Consider the following 27,770-nt stretch of genomic DNA (forward strand, 5'->3'; position numbering starts at 1 on the left):
ACAAGGTTGCCGGTTCGACTCCCGCAAGGGATGGTGGGCTGCGCCCCCTGCAACTAGCAACGGCAACTGGCCTGGAGCTGAACTGTGCCCTCCACAACTAAGACTGAAAGGACAACAACTTGACTTGGAAAAAAGTCCTGGAAGTACACACTGTACCCCAATAAAGTCCTGTTCCCCTTCCCCATTAAAATATTTTAAAAAACACACAAAAACCATCAGGTGGTTGTAATGAAGAATGCCAATGGGCTCACCCAGGTACACGCTGAAGAGCCCTGTGTCAGCAACCTTGAGTGGATGGTGCCACATTAAATAAACTGCTTCAGTTCTTTCCTTCTATACTCAGTCACAAAGCCAACCTGAGCACTTCCCTGAAATAAAGCTTGCCCGGGTCTCTGCCACCAGCCGTGGCTTCTCCCACCTGGCCACGTGACATACAACCTTGCTGAACCTTCACAGCCCTGTCTTACACAGCTCAGTACCTGCTGCTGGGCTCAGCAGAACTCCTACAGATTCTACACTTTCATTGGCAAGAACTTTACTGTACCACCAGCATAGGTGTTTTGTGCCTCACCACATTCAGCGACAAAAGTAAAATTAAAGGGCTGGAGCTCCATGTACACTGCCGTCTTTAGCATTTTCCAATATAAGAAGAGCTGGACAGCTCTTATGACATGATCATACGACAGAATAGGCCTGCTTCAGTACCTATCGATAGGGAATTAAATTAGATTCACAACGTGAAGGGCGCTCCAGTGATGACTCCCAGACCATGCATATTGTCGTTCCAGCCCACCTGAGACACCTGCAGCAAACAGCTGAGCAATATCTTTGGCACAAAAAAAATCACTTTTTTTTTCCACAGAAACAAATTTCAAAGTAACAGAAAAGAAATCAAGGAGGAAAAAGCTATAAATCACGGATCCCAGAATAAGAGCTACTGCCCTCGTTAAACGACGATTAGACTCCACACTAAATCCTTAAAAGAAAACAAATGCTTTTGTAGAAACCCCTTTGCAAAATGCTTAAAAATCGTCCCTCTCTGGCTCACAAATATGCCCGTTCCTAACTTATAACACCTTTCCTGAAAGAAACAAATATTTCTGAGCCAGATACCAATTAAATTTGGCTTTGCAATTTTAAGTGAACCAATGCATGGCAAATAATGATAAGAGACTTTCCAAGATTAGTGGAGGTTGAGGGTAGAAGCACATGAATACCTAAACATTTGTATGATTCCCTCCAAACCAGGTTAGAGTGAAAATTACAGAGAAAGTTATACTTAAGAGTTAAATCACTTGAATTCAATTCAGCCCATGTTCTTGCTATAGAAATCATGCACTCGCCCAGTTTTAATAGCAATATACAGCAGAGCTCACCATTTCTTTAAAAACAATAAAAAGGTAAGTGCAAGCATTTTTCTTATGAAAGAACTTGCTATAATTTCCTAAGCTTTCCAACTCCTTAAAAAAAAAGTATTTCATCCAGACTGATTCTTTGACCACAAAGAAAGGAGAATGGATGGTGATGCCATTTGACGAACTAAACAGCTCCAGAAAAGGACCAGATGGAGGGTGGGAACAGGATAAGGAGGGGAAGGTTGGAATTAACACATTGCAGTGAGATGTGCGGTGATGTGCTAAAGGGATGCTGAGTAGACAGCTGCATCTTGGGCTCAGAGGGCAAATTCAACCTAGAGACATCAATTGGAGACTCATCAGTGAATAGTTAACTGCAGCTATGGTGTGGAAACGCTGCCCAGGATGTGGCCTAGAGTAAGGGAAGGAGGCCCATTAACTGTGTGGCCCGGTGAGCCTGGATGGTCTTCACTGGTGGAAAATGGTGGAGGAGAAAACGGAAGGAAAGGAAATGGAGCAGACGGTCATGGCTCCTCTTTCACAATACAGTTGAAGAGGGAGGAGGAAAGGTTATCACTCTCTTTCTTGTTTTGTTTTGTTTTTTAAAGATTTTATTGGGGAAGGGGAACAGGACTTTATTGGGGAACAGTGTGTACTTCCAGGTCTTTTTTTTTTTTTTCCAAGTCAAGTTGTTGTCCTTTCAATCTTAGTTGTGGAGGGTGCAGCTCAGCTCAAGGTGTCCTGTTCAATTTTAGTTGCAGGGGGCGCTGCCCACCATCCCTTGTGGGACTTGAGGAGTTGAAACGGCAACCTTGTGGTTGAGAGCCCACTGGCCCATGTGGGAATCGAACCGGCAGCCTTCGGAGTTAGGAGTATGGAGCTCTAACTGCCTGAGCCACCAGGCCAGCCCCTCTTTCTTGTTTTTTAAAGACCTGTTTTTTATCTTTCTTGTTGTTCAAAGCATGTTTATATGCTGATGGGGGAGACATAAGCACAGAAGTAGAAGTTAAAGATACAGAAGAAAAAAGATGGGATCTGGAGCACAGAAATAGTGGGGAAGAGAGGCAAACCCCCTCCTGTAACAGAGGCAGGACTGGTGTATAAGTCTCAAGGCAATGGCTGAGAGGTTTCTCTAAGAAGCAAGAGGTTTGACCGTATGCAAAGGATGGTGAGGAGGAGGTGACAGCCACAGATTGTCTTGACAACAGTAAACCATTTGTGTGGGCACTGCCCACCTAGAGTCAGAGAGGCAGATTTGGACTACAGAGTGGAATCTTCCTCTCTGCAAAGCTCCCTGGCTCAGAGGAGAACAGCCTGCGACCCTGTCCTCCTCCACCCGTTTCCTCCTGGGTCACCTTGCCACGGGAAAAGGACTGCCCCAGCAAGCTGGCACGACACAGCCCCCACATTCTGAGGGGGCCTCCGTCACTCAGCAGCAGCACCTTGAAAGCAACAGGTGGCTTCCAGAGTGGCCAGGAGCAACACTGGAATGACAAACAGGTCTGACTTGCTAAATAAATTTAGTGCAAAAATACAATTTTTTTTTAACTTCAAGGCCATACAGATGGTTCGCCTTATCAAAATAAGCAGCAAAGCAGTTAATTTTTCTAAATAATAGTGGACCAGAGACAAATGTTCAAGGCATCACAGTTCAGTTCCTTTCACAGCAGAAAAACAGCTCTTCGGTGTCTCAGCCAGCCAGACAATTCACCACCTCAAATGGGTGCTGCCCGGAGATTACCTTTTCACGATGCTGGGTTTCTATTTTTGTGCCTTGTTAATTAAGTGGGTAAAGAATGAAGTGTCACCTTCCCAATTTACACGTATAAAATGTGTGAAGGTACCTGAATGGAGGAGAGAATGAAAAGAGAACTGGACTAGAAGTAGGAGACCTGGGTCCAAGGCTCAACTTTGCTAACATTTTGTGAGACTATGTGTACTTTTGTACACATAGGTCTCAACTTTTTCACCTATAAAATGGGGGCCACTGATCATGTCCACAGCACAAGATAACTGTGAGAGTAAACTGGGTTGTTAAAATGCCTTGTAGAGATTAAAGACCTATGCAAATACGAGGTGTTAGTAGCATACAGAGGAACTTTCCCTTTTTTTTTCCTTTGGTTATGAAGTAGTGTTACCACCATTTTATGTTTACATGACATGTTGCTTTTGGAGTTTTAAACCTCTTTTAAACCATTAGGATGATTATCCTACTGATATGAGCAGATAAATATATAGCTTTATTTCAGCTTATGGAGAATATGGTGAGATATAAAGAGTTTAACTGATTTTCTTAAAAGTCAAAATACTAATACAAGCTAGATATAAAGTTCAAATCTTCTGTCTTCAATTGGATACTCTCTATGAGAAAACAATAGTGTAATTTCATTAATTAAAAATGTTATTGCCTTTTCAAGCCCACTGAAAAGTATTAAAAATACACAAATAACTATATGTAAATTGTTAATGCCTTAAGAGACTTCCTGAATTCTTCTCTGAATTTTTACCTTTGTCTGGAAAAAAAAAAGTAGGTTATTTTCTTTAGTATCACAGTCACTGCTACCTCATAACTGAACCTTTCAAGACTCTGAGATTACGACTTCAATGGCTTTATCCTGGTAGTGACTAAAACAATCATACCAACCCACCAGCTCACAATGCTGAAAAACAATAAAAATGATTGACGGGGGGAAAACGCACAGGACCTGGGGTTAAGCATTTCAATTGAAACAGTAGGTAAACCAAAGGCAGAGTAAACCAAATTCAAAATATGAAACGAAAACATGATATTCAAATAAAGTGGAGCAGGGAGTATTGAAAATATTTTAAATTATTAATGATCAGAGAGGGGGAAAAATTAAATGTGACCTTTAAAATAAGGTAGAGTTTTTTGTTAGGGTTTTGGGGGCAGGAGAGCAAGTAGTTTAATAGATTTATGAGCAACCTTACAGGAACAGCCCAGATCTTTCTCATGTAAAGAATTGAATCAACAGTAAAATAGCAAAAACTGAATCATTCAGACAAATAGATCCTCCCAAGATTTATGAAGGCTTCACTTATAACATCGGTTATGCAAAAAGTACTCACCCAGGTATCCAAAAGACATAAGAAATCTGGCAGACAAGAATTCCTGTACTTCTTATACCAAAGGAGAAAGCAGAAACCTCTCGATATTTCATATTTCAGTCAAGCAGAGGCACAAACCCTAAATCACAGCCCATAACTCCCCACATCTTGGGTTTGAACCTCTGCAGAGAATCTAGGGAATTCATCCTTCCTGCCCACTGGAGACTCCTTTCTTGTTGGTTTTAAACATGACCCCAATGGTCTGCTTCATTCAGATAAGCAGAAAGCCAAAGGCTAGATTTACAGTCCTCTCTATATACAAAATCGGCCCTCCCATGCATACAGTGCTTGACTGTTCCTCTCACTCCAGATGTTCAGTTCTCACATCCATAAGCCAGGCTAACCTGTCTGCTGTTGTGTGCACAGTGGCTCCATGGTATGTCTTGGGGCCAAGCTTCAACTAACCACTGGAGTTGTGTTATGGAGGGCATCGCCTCGACAGCGAGAGGTGCAGGGCACTTCAGAGCTGACTGTACCTTTCCTTACACCTCTGCTCTCCTCTCCAGCACTTTTAAAGCACAGCTTCCTAATCAGTGTGCCACCGGTGGCTTACAGGCTGGCCACGACACTGATCCCTGCCACCCCCCACCTTCCATCGCTGCCTTCACCGTAGCTGGGTGAGGCCTGTAACCACAAGCAAACTCCTCAAACTTGGCTGTACAAGTCTATCGTTTTCTCTCCGTAGCCTGGTGTGGAAAAGGATGCAAGTGCTCTTTTGGAGCATACTTTATGAATCTAATGGCCCCTGATGTTCCTAGGAATGAAGGGCCTAAGAGTTACTAAATTCTATCTGGGGAGAGGAGATTTATCATGCCGTGTTATTTTGGTGACACCTTCTAAGCCATCGGCCTCCTTGTTTTACCTGGTAACTATTTGGTACCTAGTAATGATGAGGGCAGCAGGATAAATGCACCAAGGTCAGGGCTGCCACAGAGAGGAAGCCTCTTATCCACTTCTAAGTAAGGAGCACAGCAGAGTGCCATGTGTCCTATTTCTCTCACTTTGTTTCACTTTCTTGCTTCCAATCCCCTCAGGGGAGCATTCATCAATGGCAGCTATTCTTTGGGACAAAGGGCTTTTTAACTATTTAAAAATATTCTTCAACAATACTTACTTCCCTAACAAAGAAGATGGGTAAGAAGAGCTCTCTAATTATATAGGAAAGAAAACCTCTCTGATTTCTCGCTTGTCAATATCACTGGGTGCTCAATTTTCACAAAAAGATGGTAGACTTTCTCCTCAAAGAATATTAAAGTTCATTTCCACTATGCCTCACATTGACAACAAACAAAACTACCTATTAAAGATATATGTATTAATAAGTGAGCCCCAGTCACGATCAGGAAGGCTTAAGAACACTTTTCTACTGGTGAAGTGTGGGTAACTCCTCCAGCCTCTAGAAACCAGAGTCTCCAAAGACTCAGCCTTCCCACCAGGTCACATCTCTTCCTCAACCCAACCTAGAATAAGTGGACACAAGTTTCTCTGCTGGAAGATTCCCCCCAGGTTAATTTGGAAGAGAAAGGAAAGTGACCTAAAAGAATAAACGTGATTATTGATGATCTGCTAACAGAGCAACCAAGTTGAGAAGGAAAGAATACACACCAAGTAACCACGACTGGGAATAAGAAACACTGATATTTTCATGTTACTGCTTTGTAGGCAATAAAATATTTTTATAGATGCTTTGGGAATGCAGTGGTCATTCCTCCTGACCGCAAGGGTCTGTGTGGCGAGGGGAAAATGGTACGGCATTGAGAAAGTAGACGTTCACCCAAAGGTCATGGCATACCAACCCAGACTGTCAGCGCGCCGTAATGCGGTACCCTGAAACATCACCAGATTGATTCCTCTCAGCACAAATTTCCTGTACAAATGGATACCTGTCTGGCAAATGTCGATTTATAATCTTCCATGAGTAAAGAGCATTTTTGCTACTTGTTGCCACCTGAGCCCAAGTTGAGGTGGTTAAAAGAAATGTGAGGACTCCATTCAGCAAAGTGCAATAACCTCTCTCTAGAAATAACGCTCATGCTTCAGTCAAGTTAGTTCTTTCTAAAAACTATCCCTCCTGGGAAACTTCTTCCTCCTTGTTGCAGAATGTCATGGGTACACAGATGTCTTTTCTCTGTCAGGGCTGGGAAAGAACCAAGAGATGGAGCAGGACGTATCGGCTACCCCGTGATGATTAACCCAGGTAGACAAGATTCCAAATAACCAACCCAGGGCCTATTTGGGAACTGACACAACACATCCTTTTCCTGGATCAAAACTACATCCTTGTGGCACCATGATTAGCACACAGGGCATACCATCATTTTCACATATAACATCTATTTCTCCAAATGTAATTAAGAATCGGTTCCCCTTTTATCAGTATTTTATATCCCTTCAAAAAAAGGGCAACTCAGCTCCTTGAAGAAAAAGCTCCAGTGAGGCAGGTGAAGGTTTAACCCTACCCCCTGCACCTGATCAGCCACAGGATCACCAACCGCCTGTCACCTGCAGGATTCGGGAGCTGCTTGTTCCCTGATATCTAACAGAGCTGAAGGGGGCAGTCAATGACCCAACATATGAGAAAGGTTTCACAACTGTTCTTAATCCCGACTACACCTTAAAATCTCCCAGGGTGCTTCAGGAACCGCCCCTCCTCCCCCACCCACACACACGAAATTCTAATTTAATTGGACTGAAGTCAATCTGAACATTATTATGTTTTCGAATACAGGCAATTCTGGTGTGTCCTAAAATGACCCATTTGAATATTTGGTGTTTTCCCCACCTGAAAGAATATTTAGAGGGGACAAGGTAAGTGCTCAGTAGAGCTAAAACTCTAGGTTGACCACCTAGAATCTTAGGTATATTGCTACTCAATAGTAATTAAATGACTCCGCTTTTTGTCTACAGACCTGGATAACTGGTTTCTGTTTGTTGACTACTCTTGAGGCCAAACAGCGTCATCTAGAAAACTGTCCCACAGAGAACAGGTGCTCCACAAATGAGTCGTTCTCAAAGCTTTGTATGAGCAGCGCACTTTCGAATATTAAACCCTTTGAGTGCACCTGAAGGGATTAAAACACTCACAAGTACACCAAGCAACTCATAAAAACTCCCAGCAATCACAACAGCAGTGTAAGATGACTCCAATGACTGACACAGCCTTCGCTATTGTGTCCACTTCCCACCCGAGCCCAGCTCCGCGTGTCTTCAGTACAGCCCAGGAAACATAGACTTCTTGCTATTCCACGCAGCTGCCCTTCCCTCCACGGGCTTTCCACACCATCACTCAGCTCAGGACTCTATCGGGTCTCACCACACCAGAAGTGCTCCACTGTAGCAAAAAAGATGTTTCACGTGTTTGTGAATGTTTTATTAGTTTGCCTATCTTTGAACTTTGTATAAATGGTATCATATAACACGTATTCTTTTGTGGCGGGTTTCTTTCCCTCAACAGCATGCTTGAGACACTAGAGTGGTACATGTACCAGTCATCTGTTCTTTTTTTTTTCTTTATAGTATTCCATTGCATGATACGCTATTTTATAATATGGACATTTGGTTGTTTCCAGTTTGGTGCTGTTACACTTAATGCTGCTATAAGCATTCTTGTATATGTATATCTTTTAATATACAAATAGGTGAATAACACCTGTTTGGTACATAACTAGTAAGATAGGATGGTATGAACACAAGGATAGGCAAAGAGACTCATGAAACAAACATTCCAGAAACAGACCCATACATATACAGTCACTTCATTTACAACAAATGGCCAGTGCAGTGCATTGGGGGGAAATGGTATTTTCAAATACATAGTGCTGAGTTAATTCATTGGCTATTTATATGGAAAGAAAATCTTGACCCCTACCTCATACCATATACAAAATAATTTCCAGATAGACTGTAGATCTAAATGTAAAAAGTGAAGGTTGTACAAATTAAATAAATGAATATCTTCATAGTCTTAAGCTAAGAAAAGATTTTTTAAAACAGCACACAAAAATAATAACCATAAAAGAAAATGCTTGATAATTGATACTTGATTATTAATTAACTGAATTTCACTAAAATTAAGGATTGTTATTCATTAAAAGATACCATTTAAGACAGTGAAAAGATAAGTCATATACTAGAAAGTAGGCATATATATACATATACACATAGTCATACGTGTGTGTATATGTATATACATATGAGTCATACATACACATATGTATACAAATACATATGCATCCAGAAAAGGTAAAGAAGTCCTACAATCCATTTAACAGAAATAAAAACCATTTTTTAAATGGGCAAAAGACTTGAACAGGTATCTTACAAAGGAGAATATCCAAATGCCCAATAAAACATATGAAAAGGTGCTCAATATCATTTGTCATCAGGGAAATGCAACCTTAAAGCCACAGTAAGGTACCATTACATAACCATCAAAATGGTCACAATCAAAAAACAATACCTAGTGCCAGTAAGCATTTAGAGCAACTAGAACTCACATTAACCATAACATGGTGGGTGTGTAGATTGGTTTAGCTAGTTAAGTAGAAAAATCACATGACAATATCTCCTAAAGCTGAATATATACATATCCTATGACACAGCAATTCCACTCTAATGTTGTTTTTTATATATAGAAAAACATTTATGGGAATATGCATAGGCCAGAGAAAGACTTGAAAGAGCATACAGATCTTTCAACAAATTATAAAAAATTCCAAAGATAAACACATCCTTAAAACTGATATTATATGAGGAATTCTACTAGTTCTAATATGAAAGCATCTGAATAATTCAATGGTATTAATATTATCTATTAGCATGGATTGATAGAAATAAAAATCTAAGCAACATACTACGTCCTTCAAGAATAAACATCAAACCATACTAAATATCTGAAAAATTACATCTATTATGCCCACAGGATATCAGAGCTTAGAAGGAAGATGGAAAATAAAAGGTAGCAGGAAACCATATGGAGAGAGTCGTATGGCTTGTGATTCTAATGGCAGCTGCAAACGAGGTCACTTATCCCTCTGTGACCACACTAATTGGTCAACAGCAACAGAGGCTTCATCAGCAATGCTTATAAAAAACAGCCTGCCCCTTCCTGGGCATTTTCAATTTAGACAGCAGACACCTGCTACTCATCAGTCTCACAAGACAGGACTTATGTTAACCCACCACTACATTACTTGATTTGCTCTTAATCTTTACTATTTATAAACAAAGTCTTCAGAGTATATGAATGTACAAGTGTAGCATGTGTACACATGTGGCTATCTATAGCAAAAAACAAATTCTCAAATATAGCTGTTTGGAAGACCACATCTTGTTCTATTAATACTCACATACTGCAGTATATTACATAACTATTTTTTCAATTCTGTTATGCTAATATGCAAATAAATGAACTCAACCATAGCTAGGAGCTAAATGTACTAATCAGTATGGCCTCGTGTATCTCTAATTACTAAAAGATTGTACATGATCTCTTTCTGTTCTAAAAAATCCCATGAACCTACATTATTAATCACTTTTAAATCCAGCTGCTTGGTTTCTGGGGTGTTAATGTTAGCGATTTCCAAATCGGTATATTTAGCATACTTTAAGAAGATACCTGAATACTGAGCTCATAGTGATATGTATTAACACATTATAGTTTTATAATTATTTGACAATTCCAAAACAATAATACAGATAGATACTACCAGAAAAAGCTCACCTAAAAACAAATTGTTACTAATGATTACGTGCTTTACTTTTCAGGACCCTAAAAAGTATATTTTGTAACTCAACTTTTTGTTTTAAAAAAAAGAAACAGACACAGAAAATGACCCTCCTCAGAAGTTTTTAAATCCATCAAAGGAATGTGAAGAGGAAAAGAACAAAATTCTGGGTTGTGGACCAGACAGAAATGGTGGACAGGACTACAGCATTGGCTGTTGATTAAGCATCTGTTGGCTTCATTCCAAGATTCAGCCTCAAAAGATCACTTTCCTCATTAAAAATCAACCATCTATTGAAGGGCTGGTAGAAATGCTAAGACCAAGAAGCCAGAATAGCTTGGGCAAGAAGGAAAACAAAGGAAAAAGTCAAAGACACATTTCAGAAGATGAAGTGGGAAGAGGGCAATGGAGCAGCTCAAAGAGGAGGCTTGCAAGTCAATCAGACCTGGTCTGAATGCTAGCTTTGCCTTGTACCAGCCCTGTGACCTTGCTTGTAAACTCCCTAACCTTGAGGAGAGGGAATGATAATGTCTCCTTAGAGGTTGTGGTGAGACTTGGTGATATAATGCATACAAAGCATTTCTTAGTAACTCTTCTATACTCAATCCTCGAGTTGCAACCAAAGGTAGAATTTCTATCATGTGACAAAATGTGCTCAGGGATTAACGATTCTACTTCTACAACTCCACCTATTAGTACTCTATATTCCTTACTTATATTCTTTTTTATTAATTCTAAAGCACTCCCAATGAATATCTTTTGACAATCCAATGTTAATGACAACAAAAGTTTAAGTAATTTATTTCCTTAAAAAGAAACAAACCAAGCAAAAACTACAGGTATCACTTAAACCAAATACCAGCAAAGAGATTAAATGCTTTAACAAACAGTAAGCTTTCTCACCATGCTTTTTAAACTTTGATAGCAGAACATAAATCAAAAGAAATTTTCATAGGTCTACTCTTATTTCAGGGGCACAAAAGAGACAGATCATTTATATTAACATCTTGCAGAACAATTCTGGAACCAACCAAATTCCAACTTTAAATAAAGGTATTTCCTTCCGTTTGATTGAGTGTTTCCAAAATTATGCATGTGAAATAAATTTCTTCTTTGAAGTACACAGCCCACTGAATTTTATATTCCAACCAAAATCAGCTGAAGTCTGACATCGTCATCAAACTCCTATCAAAAGTTATGCCATTCATGTCTACTTATTCATCCATTCACACATCTATTCAACAAGTATAGACTTAAATACATGCTTTCCACACACATTAAACTAGATGTTTTCATAAACTCAAGGAATAAGAAAAGTTACCTATGTGGCAGAAGGAAACGTGGCTGTATAGAGATACAGTGAGAGTGGTGGTTGGAAGGCAGAGAAAGAAACAATTCATTCTGAGAGGTGGTTAACTGAGGAAGACAGACCTTGAAGGTGACTGAGAGAAGAAAAGCGTTCCAAACTGAGAAATGAGAGGCGTAAAACATAAAGGCTAAGCTTAGGCAAAGAGCAGTCTCACTGGGCTCCCGCACGTAACACAGAGTTTGTAAAAAGCAGGTAAGTACAGCGGCCATATCACTTAACATCCAAAACAGGATGCTTTTGAGAGTGAAAGAAGGCACTATTAATAATTGTGTCAGGACGAAAGGTATAGATCTAAACTGCCCAGGGAAATCAAGACATATACGTGCTTAGTTTAATAAAATCCTCTGACCATTTAGCTGCGGCTATTTAGATATGTGCATAGTTGTACTGAAGCTTCAGATTTAAAATGGCATGAAAACAAATAATTCTTGAAAGCATCTTTAGAATATGTTTCGAGAAATTTCTCTGGGTACATTCTGCATGTTTCAAAAGACAAAACATCCAAAATGGGCATGGTAATGTTAGTGACCTCCAACTCAAATGGAGTTAAATGAGTTTGCTCATCTCAGAATAAACTCTAAATAAGAGAAACTAAAAATCAGAAAAACAAACATACTAGGTACTGCTTATTGAGTGTTTATTACGTGCATATACTGCTCTGAATATTCACACACATCATCTCATTTAATCATCACGACAACACTATAGGGGGGATTTTTATTCTCTCCATTTTAGAGACGGGGTAACTAGACACACAGACTTAAAAATCTTGCCCAAGGTCACACAGAAAGGAAGAAAGGGAGCCAGAATCTGATCCAAGCACTGAATTCCACACCCTCTGTTTTTCTCACCAGCATTCTGCCTCCTCAATAATCCAGACATTCAACATGTGGCTTGAGAGCAACAGAAGACCCCAGGGTATAGCCCAGCTGAGATTATTAGCTAGAATAAGTTTTGTCTAATTACCCTGCCTAATGACCACTAGTGGCCAGCAGGGCCTAGCCACCTGCCCTCCTCTGCTACTGGAAATAGGTGCCAAGTGTCCTGCCAGCGGGCTAGACCATTCGTATAATTGTCTCTAAAGCTCAATGTAATTAATTATATACTTTGAGCAACCTAAAGCTATGGAATTATTCTGACACAAGGAAAACAGGTACTACTGAGACGTCCTGGGGCCGACTTTGAGTTTGAGTCACTACTAAGGGGACACTTATGCCAAGTACAACCCTCTCGATTCACCACTATTGTCAGTAGAAAAAATCTGGTCAGGCAGCTTGCAAACACAGTTTCACTTGTTAAAATATCTGAATATCCCCTACACTACAGAATCCTAATATAAAATAAAAAGGTAGCTAATGTAATCCAGAGGTCGGATAGATAAGTAATGACAGCCAAAACTTAGTATTAAAAAAGGAACTATTCTTGGACATGAATGTAGAAAATAAAGTCTGAAGAGAAAATATGAATGTTCATACTTCATTTACATCTACATTTAGGCTGTAAATAACATTGCCTGAATTTGCTGAATACTGAGGCATGGGTAACGTAAGCATTTAAAAAAAAAAAAAAGAAGAAAAAGAACAGTCTAATTTAGACCCCTTACAGAGCACACAGAACTATAAAAGGAACTTAAGCGGTTCTGGGAGAGAGCATTCTAAGAAATAACTTGAGTGGCTGAGATCAGCAATGAAAAAATGAACAATTTCCTATCAGTTGTCTATTTGGATCTAGTGTAAAACAACCCAAGTCAAACATAACTGTTAGGAGGAGACACTGCAAAACTGGGAAGAGAAAAAGCAAAAGGGGGCAAGCAGTTTTTAAGGTATAGAAATGAATACCCTCTGATGACTTTTGAAAACTGAACGCTGGATTGTGATAAAAGCTCTCTGAGTGGGCTGAGACAAAGTCCCATGCCCTGGCCTTTCCACAGTTATCTGTGTGGCCTAAAATGCATTAGTACAAAGTGAAGTGGAGAATTGCTGAGTGGCCATTAGATTTCTCTGGCCCAAATGATCCAGGCTGCCTATCTTCCAGACAAATTCACTTTGTTATCCAGTCACTATCTGTTTACTATTTATGATATGCCAGAAGTTTTCTGGGCATGGAGTTTTCGTTTCCCAACCATTTAAGAAAAAAAAAAAGTCTAAAGTCAAAACACAGATATTATATTTAAGATCCAATTCAAAATACAGTTACTAAGCGCTTGTTATTGGTGCAGAACTGATAAATACAGCTCAGCTTTTGTCTGCAAGGAGTCTAGTTTATTTACACCATGGGTCAGTACAATATTCATATGTACATTTTTATTATTTTGTACAAATATGTATAACAAATGCAAAAATTCTGCTTATTCCCCAACTTGGGGTGCTTAGCATCAAGACATGAAGACATACGTTGGCATAAAGGTAATAAAAGTGTTTCTCCTACACAGAGTACTATGATAATGCCAATAACGATGTTAAGAAAAATAAGGGTTGCCACCTTGGGCAAGGTCAAACCATTGGCCCCCATGAAGCTAGAGGCTCTGGTCAAGCAGCCACAACAGGTGACTAAACAGCTGCCTGGTGATATTATCTGTCAACGTCTTCTGCCAGAAGAAATAGAGATTATTTTTCCCCCTCCAATGTCCCCTACGTTTAAAGGGGAAAATCACATTCGATGTTCCAAATTACCAAGGCTACCTTAATTATACAGACAATTTAAAACTGCCAGTATAATTTGGGTGCAACAGAGTACAGCCATACCCAAGTCGGGTACAACCACCAGCTCCAAGACCTTGAGCAAGGGGTTAACCTCTCTGAACTCTAATTTTCTTCAGGCTATGTGTTTGGTAAAGGACCAAGTCAGAGAATTATGTTAAGCACTTTTCATGTGTTTTGCATATAGTAAGTGTTTAATAAATGGTGCTTGCTGTTGTTACTTTTAACTACCAAAATAAAGCAATGGCTATATTTTCTAGTCATTAAAAAAAAGTGCCTAGGATCAAAGGTTGCCGTGGTCTGGGGATGGGAGGAAGGAAAGACTACGAAAGGCCTGGGGTCATTTTTTGAGATGATGAAACTGTTCTGTATCTTGATTGTGGTGGTGGTTACATGACTGTGTGTGTTTGTCAAATCTCATAGAACTGGACACAAACAAGAGTGAATTTTTCTTTATTCAAATTATACCACATTTTTAAAAGCACCAACTAAAATATTCAATTAGTTTGGATTAAAATAAACCATCCAAATATACAGACATTTTAACTTCATTTATTTCCAAAATTAAAAAGAAACCTAAGGCCTAAAAATGCTACTTCATTTTGTCAGCCAAACTCTTGAATTAATGGATTGCACTATTTGTAAAAAATGGATGCCATCTAAACTAACCAAATTAACTGGTTCAAAATAAAGCGTGCATTGTATTGAATGATGTGATGAAATGAAATATGGAAAGAGAAAATGAAAGTGATGTTTTCGTTTACTAGATTACTCAAAATGACAAACATAATAGCTCCTTCCTTAAAAATCTAGTAACGGGCCTTGATAAATAATCTAAAAAGTGTAGCATCAATTAAGGGAAAGTAGAAAAATCTGGTGATGATTTATTTGTCTTCTCAAGGTATTTGTAAAAGGTTCTACAAGGCTGCTTACTCTCAATTTGCATCCACAGTCTTACCATAACCAAGGAGCTCTTTTAGTATAGACCTACTTTGGCAGAAATGCAGTTTTACAATTTCTTACTTAACACCATATTTACAAAACAGACGGAGTTCAAAAGAAATTATTTTAAATGAGGAATAGAATTCTGGTCAGCTCACTGTATATTTGTGCATATGTCCAGCACCTCTGCAGTAGTTCCCTTTCTTTGCCCACTGTTGATTACATTTAGGCTGTTATTCCTCACACAGATTTGGGGATCCCCATCTGAGAGGGATGTCAAGGCTGTAATGAAGATGGAAGCTAAGAAACAGGCATAGCTCACAAGCCCAACATTTCAGCTAATGCAACCCCGTAAATTCTGGCCTCTGTTCCTTCGCTAGCATTTACTCCCCACCACTCCCTCAGGTCCCCAGTTATCACCTGGCTTACTAACCTACTCCTGCCTCTACTATTACATCCCTTATATTAAAAAAAGAGCACAAGGAAATTAAGGAATGATATCACTATTGTTTTTTTCATATGGGCTTTTGCTGAGCTTTTTATTATTTTTTTAACAAGAGAAATATAATTTCTGACATTCATGTGACAAAAATGTCTGTGCACTCTTCATTGCTATATGACATTTGATGTTAAAGATCTCTTTATTCTACCAAGATATTGTTTTGATGCTGTTATGTCTTTAGAAAATACCACACTAAATTTCTAAAATCTTCATTCTTCGAGGCACCAATTCAAGGAGAAACATACCAACTAGTTTCCTACCTAATTGTAGCATGTCCCTTTCCTATAATCCAGGCTTGATCAACTTTCAACACTATTTCCATACTTTTAAAGGATATTTAAGAAAATGAAAGCTGAAAACAGAGGTCAAGAAAAAGCAGTCAGTCAACTCATCTTAGGAGGTAAAAGACAAAGAACAAGATATAAGACTGGTAAATCCAAAACCACTCATTTTAGAAATTAATGGAACTTGACAGAGAAAATGAACGTCCTTATCATTCCTCCATTTATTCAAGAAGCAATCTGTTGAGGTCCTACTATGTTCCTGGCAATGTGTATCTAGAAATACAATTGTGAATAAGAAGCCAATTGCCTTCATTAACAAGAAAAAAACTGACAAATCTTTGAAAGTTTAAAAATTCAAAAACCAGTGAGTTCCGAATAATCATTTCCCCATGTTCTTCTACAGTATTCAAAGAAGAAATGATATCTTATCAACAAGTTCTCAATTCCACATATCAGAAATACTGGAAAACCATCCTTCTTCCTAATCTCCCATGAATGTAAAATTAAAACAGATGCTGTTATAATTAAGTTATATTGTGAATCCCACTATGCACAATAAAGTTAGAATTTTTTTTTTTTTAAATGGAAAAACAAGCCCCTCCAGAAAACTGAGGGAGAGGAGTTAAAATTAGGTAGGCTGGAATCTTCTCTGAAATTTTCACCTCAAATTCCATTAAGAGCAAAGTCACCACAAATCTCTAGTCACCAAAAAAAAACAAAAAAAAACAAAAAAAAAACAGATATAACACATAACTCAATAGTATTATCACACACAGTTGAAAGCAATTTACATGGAAACAAGCTACAGAGTAAAAGAAAATGTGAGTCACTAAAAGCTAGGTATGCAGCAGAAATATACTTTTCTTTCCTTAAACTCTAAATGCCTGCTGCAAGTAGTTAACACACTTGAGCTTCAATTGTGCCTTTGCCCAGACATAAACTGTGCAAACAAATGACAGAGCAAAAAGCAGTTTCACAACTGCCTGTTACATAGATTAGCAAGGTGGTATATTTCACTAGATGACTGCATGATAACACTATCAGATACACTGTACTTAGAAGATTTCTGTAGGTCCAATTAAATTTCAAATACCACCAGTGCTAACTCTTTTCACTGTGGCCCATTCTGACCTCTCCCCCACCGCTTATCAGCCATAGTGGGTACGGCCCTGTCAATATGCTTTGCTCCTCACTGTCCTGGTAACCCCTTGATTTTCAGAAAGCAACATTTTCATATTTGCTCCAAACTTGAGCAGAATGAGCTGGTCTTGCCTAAGGCTCTGCTCTTCTTAGCTCATCAACTATTTTTTCACTTCATGTCATGAGAAATATTTTTTACACTGCAGACCAAAATGTAATACTAGAATGAAACCACCACAAACTCAGGCGTTCCTAACATTACTTTTTGAGTTTAGAATGCACAAAACAATTGCTGACTTTCTTCTGCTGAATAACAGAATGCAAAAGACATCAAAACCAAGCAAACTGCCCAAAAGAACTTCCACAGAACTGGAGGCCTGCCTACTGCAGCAAGGAAAAGATTAAATTGTGCAGAATTGTAATCTCTCAGCGCGTTTGAGCCTAAGAAAGAGGAAATCTGCATTTATGTTCAGAACCCTACTCTATTTCTCTGTGTGATTAAATGACCAGAGACTTTGCAGCCTCGAAGTATAACCATTTGCAAAGGACAACTATGTACAGATCAGAAGAAACCTATTAAATAATCTCCGTTCACGACCTGGGATTTTTCAGAAAATGTTTTCACATAATCACTGTCTATTACATACAATAGAAACCTTACCAGGGAGTCTGTTACCAGCCTAGGCTACCACAGAAGAACATGCCCTGCCCATCCAGGTACAGACCATAATTCCAGACCAATCCCGGGAGAGGTGACAGCCCCAAGTTCAACTGGGAATGTCTGAGCACAGCTCCCCCTGCACACTAAGGATCACCTCTCCAATCTTTCCAAATGCCATTTGCATCCAATCCCGGCTCAACCTCCCCAAACATCCGTGCACCAGTAGTTCTCGTTAGCAGTGGGCTCCTCTTACAACCCCCTCCTTCCACCACCACTCCCCTCCTGGGGAAACAGACCCCAAGGACGGTTGTGGGTGTGCGATGAATTCCCTTCTCCCACCTACCTTGATGATGCTGCTCCGGCGGGGCAGGCCGCCGGAATTGCTCTCCCGGGGGAGGGGACAGGCGGCCGGACTGGGGGTCGAAGCGAGCGCCGCGCCGCGAGGTTCCTTGGCCGGGCTGGCCCGGGCTTCCTCCCCGGACACGCCGAGGCTGCAGTCTCCGTTGGAAACCCCGCCGCTGTCACAGCGCGCCTGCCCGTGTCCGATGCGACCTCCCCCGCTGCCACCGCCGCCGCCTTCCCCCGCTCCGGCTTTCAGGGCGCCCTTGGCGCCGAGGACCGGGCCCGGGGAGGTGGGCAGGGCCCCGCCGGCGGCGCCCCCCCGGCTGCACTCCGCCATGGGCGCCCCGCGACCCGCCAGCACAAAGCCGCGTCCCCGCGTCCCCGCGTCCCCGCCGCCGCCTCGGGCCGCCGTGCGCGGCCCCTCCTCCTCGCCTCCTCCCGCCGCCGCCGCCGCCGCCGCCTCGGCCGCTTCTTCCGCTTTTTTTTTCTTTTTTTCTTTCTTTCTTTCTTTTTTTTTTTTTTTTTTTTTAATTTAGATGTGATGTTTGTTTCGAGCTCGCCTCGCACACAGTTAAAGTCTTGGCGGCAGAATTATCGGGAGATTTCTGCAGGGAAGAGGAGAGAGAGACATAAGTCAGCTCCGGTGGCGGTGGAGCCCGGGCTCCCGGCACCTGGGGAAGGAAAACACGCCCCGGCACACGCGCTGCGGCGGGCGCCAAAAATAACCCGCGCGGGCTGGGCGCCCACCCCGGGGCCACCGGGCGCCCACTTCAGGGGCTCCAGGCACCCATCCCAAGGTAACGGGGCGCCCAACTCTGGGGCTCGGGGCTCCCTCTCCGGGGGCTCAGGTCACCCACCCCAGGGGTCGGAACACCCATCACGCAGGAACTGGACGCCCCGCCCCGGAGCCGGGGTGCCCACCTCAGACTCCCAGCGAGGGGAAGCCGCAGGCGCCCCTACGCTCTCTCGCCACGCGGAGGCGCCTCCCGAGGGTCTCGTGGCCCCAGGCGGACGGGAAGCGTCACGGGTCTCCCCGGACCCCAACTCCCCAGAGGTCCTCGCTTGCCGGCCGTGGCGCGTCCCCCCAGGGTCCCGCTGAGGCCTGAGATGCCAAGAGGAAGCGCACGGCGGGCAGGGACGGCCCAGCCGTGACAGTTGCTGTGCGGCCGGGGGGTAGCCCAGACCCACCCACTCCAGCCCGCGGCTGTCTTCTCCCGAGCTCGGCGCTGCCCCCTACAGGCCACCGGGACCCTCCCCCGCCGCTCCTGACCCACCGCGAGCCGCCCGGGCTCCGGCTCGAGGTCGCCGCCGTCGCGGTGGGGCCAGGTCATCCGGCCGCGGGAACCTCAAGCCGAGCGGACGGCGACGGGAGGCGGCTGCAGTCCCGGATACCCCCGCCCCACTAGAGCTGCGGCAACTGCCAATCACCCGCCTGGCGCCCCGAGGGGCAAGGACCGCGCAGGCCGCGGGGCCCGGAGCGGAGGTCCTGGGGCTCCGGGGGCTGGACGGCTGTGCCTCCTTCTAACCCCAGCCCCGCGCGCGGGACTCGTTCCCCTCCCACCCAGCTCGGGGAAAGGCCATCCGGACATTCCCCTCTGGGCTTCCCCAGTGGGTCAGACCCCATTTCACGTACAGAAACCAATTTCCTTATCTTGGGCTCCTGAACTGTGAATTGATTCAACTGGTTTCAAGGATGCCAGGGCGAGGGGGTGGGCGGACGGTGGGCGGACGGCGAGAAGTGAGGAGCAGAGGACCTCGACAGAGCCTGTTCTGCACCCTTCGAGTCTCCCTACAGGGATTTATCACTGTCGTCCCTCCCTTCTAGTGTCCTTCCTGATCCCGCTGCCAGAGATGCCGACTAGTCCAGCCCTCTCTCTAAGGGCCCCGCCCGAGGTCAGGCTCATCTTTGGGGGGCAGGATATCCCACTTAGATCACCATAGCCAGTCCCTCCTCTTTCTGGTCGTCCACTGTTATCTCCAGCCCCAACTCTTCAGGTAGAGTGGCCCCAAAATTAACCCTGATCATGTCGTTCCCCGGAGCAATTAACTCCCCAGGAACTCCATCCCTCGAGCTAGACAGGGCCCAGACTCACAGCGTGGTACCCGAGGCCCCATCCAGCCTGACCCCACCCCTTCTCCATCCCCCGGCTCCCTGGCTCCAGCCTCCAGCCCTTCTCTAGCCCCCAGCAGCTCTTCAACCAGGGTGTTTCCTTTTCTGGGAATGCGCTTCCCGCAGGGCACGAAGGAGAAACTGATAGTCCGCTGGGGGGGGGGGGGGGGGCGGTGAACTTAAAGACCTTGCTTTCATTAACATGATGTTGTAGCAAATACCAAGTAGCCTCTGAGGAAATGGGCTTTACATACATATACATACCCTCCCTTGTCTCTGAAGCAACTTCAAATACCTTGATGTTATTCTTGGGGTGTTTTAATTCTTCTGATCTGGATTCATGTTTTTTTAATTTGTTTTTGTTTTTGTTTTTCCCATCAGACAGGCTTTTATCCATCTCTGGCCAACCTGGGCCTACACTCTCACAGACATATTTTCACATCAAGGGACAACAATGTTTTAATATTTGATTCAGTCCCATCCCTTTTCTTTCTTTTCCCCTAGTTTTGGTTCAAAAAAAATTTTTTTTTTGTCTTGTGATAGTTTTTGCAGAAAAAATATATTAAAATAATTTAAATCAGGTTCTTAATTTACCTTATCAAATTTGCAGTCATAGTATCCTGTGAGTATGCTGTGGGGGAGGAAAGGATGCTGGGCCTTTATTCCTAAAGTTCTTTATCTTTGGTATTTTGAATAAATGGCTGGTGGTATCTCTGACCTTTCCTGCATTTACCAATCACTAGTAAAATGCTATGAGAGTCATGTAAACTGCAACTCATTACATGAGTTCCCCAGTTGAGTTAGGACATATAGAGAGATTTAAACCTCAAGGATGCTTTTTGTAAAACCACCATCTATTCACCTAATGTTCTCCCAAATGAGCACCCATCCATCTCACTCTGGACTCCCAACAGGTCAAACCAGGGATACTTCGTTGAAATAGACTTGGCATTTAAATTAAAACATTTCCCAAAGTATCTTGGCAGACCTGAAACTAATGATGCCAGAAGTCCAAGGCCTGTGCCAGGTTCCTTTTTATCCCCATAAGAGCTTGTCTCCCACAAGTCGCTGGTCACACGCCTGCTGATGTTACATAGCTGTACTTCATCACACAAACAGCTAGACTGTAGGTACCATTTCTCCTCTACGATGATGGGAAGGGAAGAAGCATCTTCCTCTGACATGTGCAATTCTTGGCTCCCAGCAGGCTTTTTTAATAGCTAAACTCAGATTTTTTTCATCACCAACAACGTAGTATGCAATTGTTTCTCTTCCTTCCTGCTTGTCTCTCTGCAGTTACTAAGTGATTGCTTTCCATTTTTCCTATTCCGTGAGCAATGTTATTGAAGAAATTGTAAATATTTTGCCAAAACTCTTGCTGAAGTGTTTTCATGGCATTGTAAAATTCATAGAAGTTAGAGTTAGAAAAAGAGCCAAAATATCATAGTCATTCCTCAGCAAATACTATCTAATGGTTCCTTCAGACTGATTTTCAGAGCAGGGCAGTAAGAGCATAGGCAAGACATTAATAAAATGCTCATTCTGGATAACTCCATGGTGCTTATGCCAATTTACTATGTCTGTATACTAATGGTTAGAGTCTGACGAAGAATTTGTTTGTAATGTTTAAAGTCAATAGATACTTTTAAAATCTGAATATCTCATCATGCCAGCAATACATATAGCCTATCGCTTTTAAGTTTTTTTCAGTCCATCTCAGCTTTTACTCATTGTTGTGACCCTTCACCAAATTGTCTTCTATTTGTTTTTATTTTTAATTTGATGTCTAGAAAATGAGCTATTCAGGCTTCCTTGTCCATAATAACCTTCCTTCGCCATCCCAGAATAACACTGATGCTGTTTACTGACTTCTTGCCATCATTTATACCCTTGTAGGTTATGAATTCATATCTAGTTTCCAGTTCGCAGGCTCTAACATGATGACTCTAAATTCTTCTGACTCACTGAATATTTGGCCTTCAGGTTATTTTTTTCTCTGGATGTATTATGACAATTTTCTTTCCCAAATCTCAAACTCATTTTATTTCGTATATCTTTCTAAAGATGAAATTGAACCTCTGAACTTTCACATTTGACTGCTCCCCGTATGCTTAATGTGAGAGTTTACTAGAGCAGAAAGTAGAAGACCAAAGTGCTTTAGGAAATAGCAGATTGTATCAATGTACTGGGCACAAGGGCTACCCATTTGTTTCCTAACTTAATCCAAGATGTTGATTTTAATCTATTATGCTCCTAAGGCTTGGATTATGTTTATTTTATCATGATTCTTGACAAGAAATAGGTAGCGATTACCTTTCTTCCTAGGCACCAATGAGACAAGTTAGACCTGTCAAAAGCTTCATTTGCATATTCTTCCTCTCCTCTGACACTAAAGATTCTTCATCCATTTCCCTTGAAGCCATCTTCTCCAAGTGTATATGGCTGCCAAGAAGTTAGGCACTCAGGGAATTACAGCAACACTTTCCAGCCAATGAGGAAACACTGAATTTATTAAATTGTTCTCAGGTAGCACTTTGAGGGAATCTATTAATTACTAGGGATTCAATAGGATTATACTATCAAAAGTAACAAAATGATTTGCTCTAAAAATTACTATGGCTTATCATACTACTTTTGTAAATTATCATGTATTTGATCGTATCTCTACTATTATTTTATTACAGGAGTCATTGCATACTCAGATGCCTGTAGGAGCCAGGTAAACCATGCAATAAATGGGGGTGACTGGTTAGCTCAGTTGGTTAGAGTGCAGTGCTCTTAACAAGGTTGCCGGTTCAGTCCCCACATGGGCCACTGTGAGCTGCACCCTCCACAAGTAGATTGAAACAACTACTTGACTTGGAGCTTATGGGTCCTAGAAAAACACACCTAAATAAATAAAAGTTTAAAAACAAACAAACAAAGAACAATGCAATAAGTAAAGCCGAAAGGATTTGTTTCATAAGAGCTTCATAATTTATAGTTTTTTAACAGTGATATATTTGCATATTATATGCAGAGGAATAGTCTTCCTGATTCATCTTTGGTTTTCCAAGTTTGAAAGAGCTTTGGATATAAGAAATATTTCGCTTTCCTCTTAACTCTAATAAAGACAATATGAACATAATAATAGCAACTGACACTCAGCCCTGTATGGGGCAGCAATATGCACTACTAGGGATTAGATAACCTAGTAAGGAATTTTACTGGTGCCATGAGAGAATCCTGGTCCATTGCTGCCAGGATGATCTTATTTGTCCAGAGAATTAAAAAATCTGGAATATAAAACATGCTGGTATGTTACTTCATTCTCTTAATAGAAGGACAACCACAAAGTGAGTTTTCCACGTATTGTTCTTTATAAGGTCTACAGAGAAGCCTATTTTTTTCCTCCCTTACCTCTTAACTGCATGCTAAGCAAAGCATAACAAATACTATCCCAAATTTTACATTTGTTTGGGTCTCATCAATCTGATTCTCAAGGGCAGATTTATTTTAATGACTTTAAGTCCAAGTCCAATGACGATATCATTTTACACATCCCAATGTGGGAGCTATGGCTCCCAACTGACTTCCCTTCATCTACCTACACCCACTTTCCAACCCCAGAACTATTTCATTTCTAACATCTAAAACACAGAAATCCATCATCTAGCCAAAAACTCTGCCCTTTCATCATTCCCATTCCCTTATTTCCCCAAACCCACCTGCCAGCCTTAGTAAGACCTGTACTTTTCTTCACTCCATCCCATTTTCCCAATCCATCAGCACTCCTGTCTATACCATTTCACCTACCCAGCCGGGGCCTCATGATCAAAACTTCCCACCACATCCTCACCAGCATCCTAGACCCTTCATATCATTGTCCTTTGGTTGTGCCCACCTTGCCAATCTATCGTCTCACATAATTCCAACCATAACTTCTCCATACCTGCCCCCAGGCTGCTACTCTGCTAGAGCAAAACCTCATATGGCCTTATTTCCTGGACAAGCGAGTGATTTCCGTACTCAGCGGGCCTTTGGTGCTCTCAGGCAGTATTTTATCCTTTGCTAATTGGCTCCAATTTCCATTCTCCAAACTAGTCTTCTCCAAATCCCAACTGACCCGCCGTCCCTCCATCTCAGCAGTAGTCCCAGGACCCTACTTCACACAGACAATAAAATGCATCAAGAAATAAACCACTTTCACTTTTCCTATATTCCATTGATCCTCACCTCACCCACCACCCCTACGGTCGTAAGCCAATCCAAAATCAGAAACCACCTATAAATGTCTTGTCTGATTATTGGACTCCTGTTCTGATGTGATTGTTCTTTCTTTTGGGACCACAGGGTTTGAACCCTCCTTTGGGTAGAAGGTAGAGTGGAGTCTTCCCTGAAGGAGTGGCCAATCTCAGTGTCAATCATACAAAAACAAGAATTAAGGGTTTGGAAGGCAGTCTTAGGCCAAAGAGTGAGGAAATGCTTTCCTCCTTCTGGGCCACCTTCCCTTGGGTCTTCATGGGTGCTCCAGGGCAGTGAGGAGGAGACTAGGGACTCAAGGAACCAGGAAGGGAAGGAGCTGCCTTCCTCAGAAACCCCTTAAGAATGTGCCTGTACCCTGTAAGGATAAGGACGTTGTGTGGCCAGTTTAAAGTTGCTCTTTGTGGTGTATTTCACCCCCTTCTCACCTGTACCATCATGGGTAAGGGGATGGATGGTCTATGAAAGAAAAGGATCCTCTTTCCCCAACCCCACAGCCAGTGTGATGGCTGCAGCAGCTATTATGAGATTCTGGGGGGAAGTAAATCCCTGAGGTGGAGAGGCAGGTGGTGCCACAGGGAGTTTCTCTGTCCTTTGCAAACCTGACAGAACTGGGGTGGTTCTTCAACCTCTCCTGACTTGCTTGGCCTCATCTATGCATCTATTTCTCTCTCTATTAGCTACTTTCCTTCCACATGTACATATATTCTAGATATGCCTTCCTACATAATTTTTCAGTTACCAGCCTATTGTAACTGGTTTCCTTCCTCTTCTACTGAAACTGCCCTCCCAAAGGTCATGGTTGACATCATAATTAACAAAACCAATGGCTACCTTTTAATCTTTATCTTTCTTGACCTTTGTGGAATATTTGACGGCGCTAACTCTCCTTGTATCATTTCAACTCTTTCCCTGCAGAGATTCTTGGCCTGATTGTGCCACAGAAATCTCTAACTAACATGCCTTAGGTTTAATTCACCTAGATGCATGTATTCCATACATCTATTCTCCTGTACTCCATATTTCTTTTAGTGGTGCTCAACTCACAAAGTAGCCTTACTGGAGAATTTGGCGTCAGCTTTAATTCCCTGTACCCCTTATTCCAGTTAGCTATTAAGGCATAGTTAATTGTGTAAATCAACCCAGAGATGTCTCTCAAACCCATTCTCACCAGAATTGCCTTCTTTACTGTCTCATCCCACTTGGCTTGGACTGTGGCAGTTCCCACCCAATCCTGCCTGACTCTAGTCCCTCCCTGCTTCAATCTATTTCTCAAACCACCAACAGATGTCCTGGAGGCAGGGGGCTCATTTCTCAACTTAAAAGTCTCCAACAGTTCTACGTCAAGACAAAATCCATTCTCCTTAGCAGACACACATGGCCCATTATAATCTGGCCCCCAGCATCACTCCTACCGAGACACCCTTCGGCATCGTCTCATACCCAGAAGTGCTAGTCACACTGACCTGCTTCCCTGAAAAAGGTTGTGCATTCTCACCCTCTGTGTGCTTGCTCATGGTGTTTCCTAGGTTTAGAATTCCAGTTCCCCTTTCTCCATTGGAAGAACTTACGGACATCATTCAAGAAAGCACAAATGTTTCCTCCTTTGATAAGATGTCCCTGCCTCCAGAAGACAATGACTTGCTCCTAGGCTCTTAAAGCACTTAGTTCATATCTCTACAACAGCCCTCAGGATACTATATTGTAATTATTTATTTATGGATCTTTTCCTCACATGAGTTTGAGCTCAAGAGAGTACAACTTACAAGTCTTTTCTCCGTAATAAATAAGCTTATCAGAGTTTGACACTACAGAGGATTCACCTTCAAACTCTGAACTGACATAATAGATCCTCAATAAATGTTTAAATTTTAATTAATAAGCTTTTCCAAAAATCAATCTTTGTCCCAATAAATTTATAAAATCTAATTTCATTAGGCCGCTTTCTTTGCAGTGCTGAATATTTTTTTAATTCTGTGCCTCCAATTTTTCTTTATATCTTTCCTGATTAAGTGATACAGATAAAGTCACTCTTGTAGCTAGTATCTGTTAAGTATACATGTACTGGGTCAAAAGACTGTATTTGATGCCATGGGGGAGGTGAATGGGAGTTTGGGGTAGGAGGGAGGTTTATTTTCCATTGTGCATGCATCACTGTTCCAATTTAAAAAGTAATTAAAAATAATAAAGGAGCAACCCCAGCCCTGCCATGGATCAGTAAACATCCTGACCTAGCTCTGAGAGGTAGGACATGGCAAAACCTGACCAGACCAAAAACATTGCCCCTCCAGCTTGGCACGCTGCCCACTCCTTTCTTAATTGCTTAGAAATTCCCACAATTAGCAATACACAACACAAGAGGACAGCATCTCCAGAAGGTTGCTGTTAAGATGTACAAATTAACTGGAAAAAGGAAGCTTCCCTAGACAGCTCGCACTCACGTACATTAGCAAAAAATTAGCCAAATATCACTTTGTCCTTTTTGACAGAGACATATGGAGGCCACACGAGGGAGAAGACAGGTTAATCTCATTACTGAGCAAGTGGAAGACAAGGCTCAGCCACCGACCCGTTCCCCACACCCCAAAAATGTGCGCAGTATGCATGGATCGGGGAGGGACAAGTGAAGAGAGATTGAGAGCCGCATATTGTCGTTTAATAATTTGGCTCTTTGTCTGCTCCGGTGCAGAGTAACACCTACCAGGGGACTTAGGAAGGGAGTGAGTGAACCTAGGCCTTGAAGAGGAGGTGGAGCTGGCTTGCTGAATGGGACAGAAGGCCATTCTGGGGAAGCCAGCGAGCACAAACTAAGACACATCCAAGTTCCTCTCCTCGTCCCTAGTTCCTGTGCAAACACTTCTTGCGTTATTAAACTTAGTTAGACATGATGTGGAGGAAGCCTGAAATGATCTTTTAAAATCATATGATCATATAAATAGGGGACCTTGTGTTGAATAGGGACTAGCTGAAGAACAAGAGGAAGTGGATAAACTGCGGTCACAGGAATTTTACATTCCACAGAAAGGAAATTTTCCTTCTGCTGCCATCAGGCACTGGTATGCATTACCCAAGGGGCCTTGGAATTTCCTTTCAACAAGAACCTTAAGAACAGGATAGGCAATTATCTACCAGGATGGTCTGGGTAGCTCTAGCCTGAAGGCAAAGTTCATCATGAAAGACTCCTTTGACCTGCTGGTTCTGGGGGTTTAAGCACAGATTTTTAAGAACTTTTTAAAAGTCAAATCAGATGTTGGGATTCTTTTTGTTTTCCA

At 42.0% G+C, this 27,770-nt stretch overlaps 1 protein-coding gene across 2 annotated transcripts in view; it reads right to left on the minus strand.

The window, feature by feature from the left end:
- The window catches only part of PLCL2 (phospholipase C like 2), a 178,891-nt gene extending 159,218 nt beyond the window's left edge, over nt 1-19,673 (minus strand). Inside the window, exons 1-2 of one of the 2 annotated variants that reach the window (XM_074312804.2) lie at nt 19,421-19,673; nt 18,148-18,751 (exon numbers count right to left, since the gene is read on the minus strand). In XM_074312804.2, coding sequence (XP_074168905.2) covers nt 18,148-18,483 — 336 coding nt within the window. In that variant the 5' untranslated portion in view covers nt 18,484-18,751; nt 19,421-19,673. Of the gene's footprint in view, nt 1-18,147; nt 18,752-19,067; nt 19,353-19,420 lie in introns of those variants that run through there. The other variant, XM_074312802.2, reaches the window with a different exon arrangement.
- Nucleotides 19,674-27,770: the final 8,097 nt, after the last annotated feature.

The sequence above is a fragment of the Rhinolophus sinicus genome, chromosome 5, assembly GCF_057876585.1.
Source record: "Rhinolophus sinicus isolate RSI-liver-muscle chromosome 5, RSI-T2T, whole genome shotgun sequence".
In the NCBI taxonomy this organism is placed as follows: Eukaryota; Metazoa; Chordata; class Mammalia; order Chiroptera; family Rhinolophidae; genus Rhinolophus; species Rhinolophus sinicus.